The following is a 662-nucleotide window of genomic DNA, read 5'->3' on the forward strand; positions in this document are numbered from 1 at the left end:
ACGGCAACAGCAGCAACAGCAAGAGCAACAGCAGCAAGAGCAACAGCAGCAACACCAGCAACAGCAACAGCAGCGACAGCCGCAACAGCAGCAGCAGCAGCAGCTGCAACCGTCGCCCAAGCCACACCACCTGCAGCACTGTACACAGCAGCGCGAGCAGCAGCAACATCTTAGGCAACAGCAACTGTGGCAGCAACTGAAGAAGCTGCAGCAGCTGCAGCAGCTACAGCAGCTGCAGCAGCAGCAGCACCACCTGCAGCAGCAAAAGGAAAAGCCCCAGCAACAGCAACAGCTGCAGCTGATGCCGCAGCATCAGCTGCATCAGCAGCAGCTGCAGCAACAGCAACCGCAGCAGCAGCAGCTGCAGCTGCAGCAGCACTTGCAACAGCAACCGCAGCAGCAGCAGCTGCAGCTGCAGCAGCACTTGCAACAGCAACAGCAGCTGAAGGCGGATCAGCAAAAACTCCAGGAGTGGCAGCAGCAGCAGCAGCAGCTGCTGCTGCTGCTACATCAACAGCGCGAGCAGAAGCAACAGCAGCGGCAGCTACTGCAACAACAGCAGCAGCAGGAGCCCCAGCAACAACAACCGCACCAGCTACAGCAAGAGCAGCAGCAGCACGAGCTACAGCAGCAGCAGCAGCAGCAGCAGCAGCAGGACAGAC

The 662-nt window shown here is 59.7% G+C and overlaps 1 protein-coding gene across 1 annotated transcript in view; it reads left to right on the forward strand.

The window, feature by feature from the left end:
* EMH_0013010 (uncharacterized protein) overlaps nucleotides 1-662 on the forward strand; it is a gene marked incomplete at both ends in the record, with an annotated part of 17,456 nt that overhangs the window by 350 nt on the left and 16,444 nt on the right. Inside the window, one exon of the mRNA XM_013499705.1 lies at nucleotides 1-659. Coding sequence (XP_013355159.1) covers nucleotides 1-659 — 659 coding nt within the window. The remainder of the gene's footprint in view (nucleotides 660-662) is intronic.

Source organism: Eimeria mitis, genomic scaffold (assembly GCF_000499745.2).
Source record: "Eimeria mitis Houghton genomic scaffold, Emh_scaff458, whole genome shotgun sequence".
NCBI classification, from domain to species: domain Eukaryota; phylum Apicomplexa; class Conoidasida; order Eucoccidiorida; family Eimeriidae; genus Eimeria; species Eimeria mitis.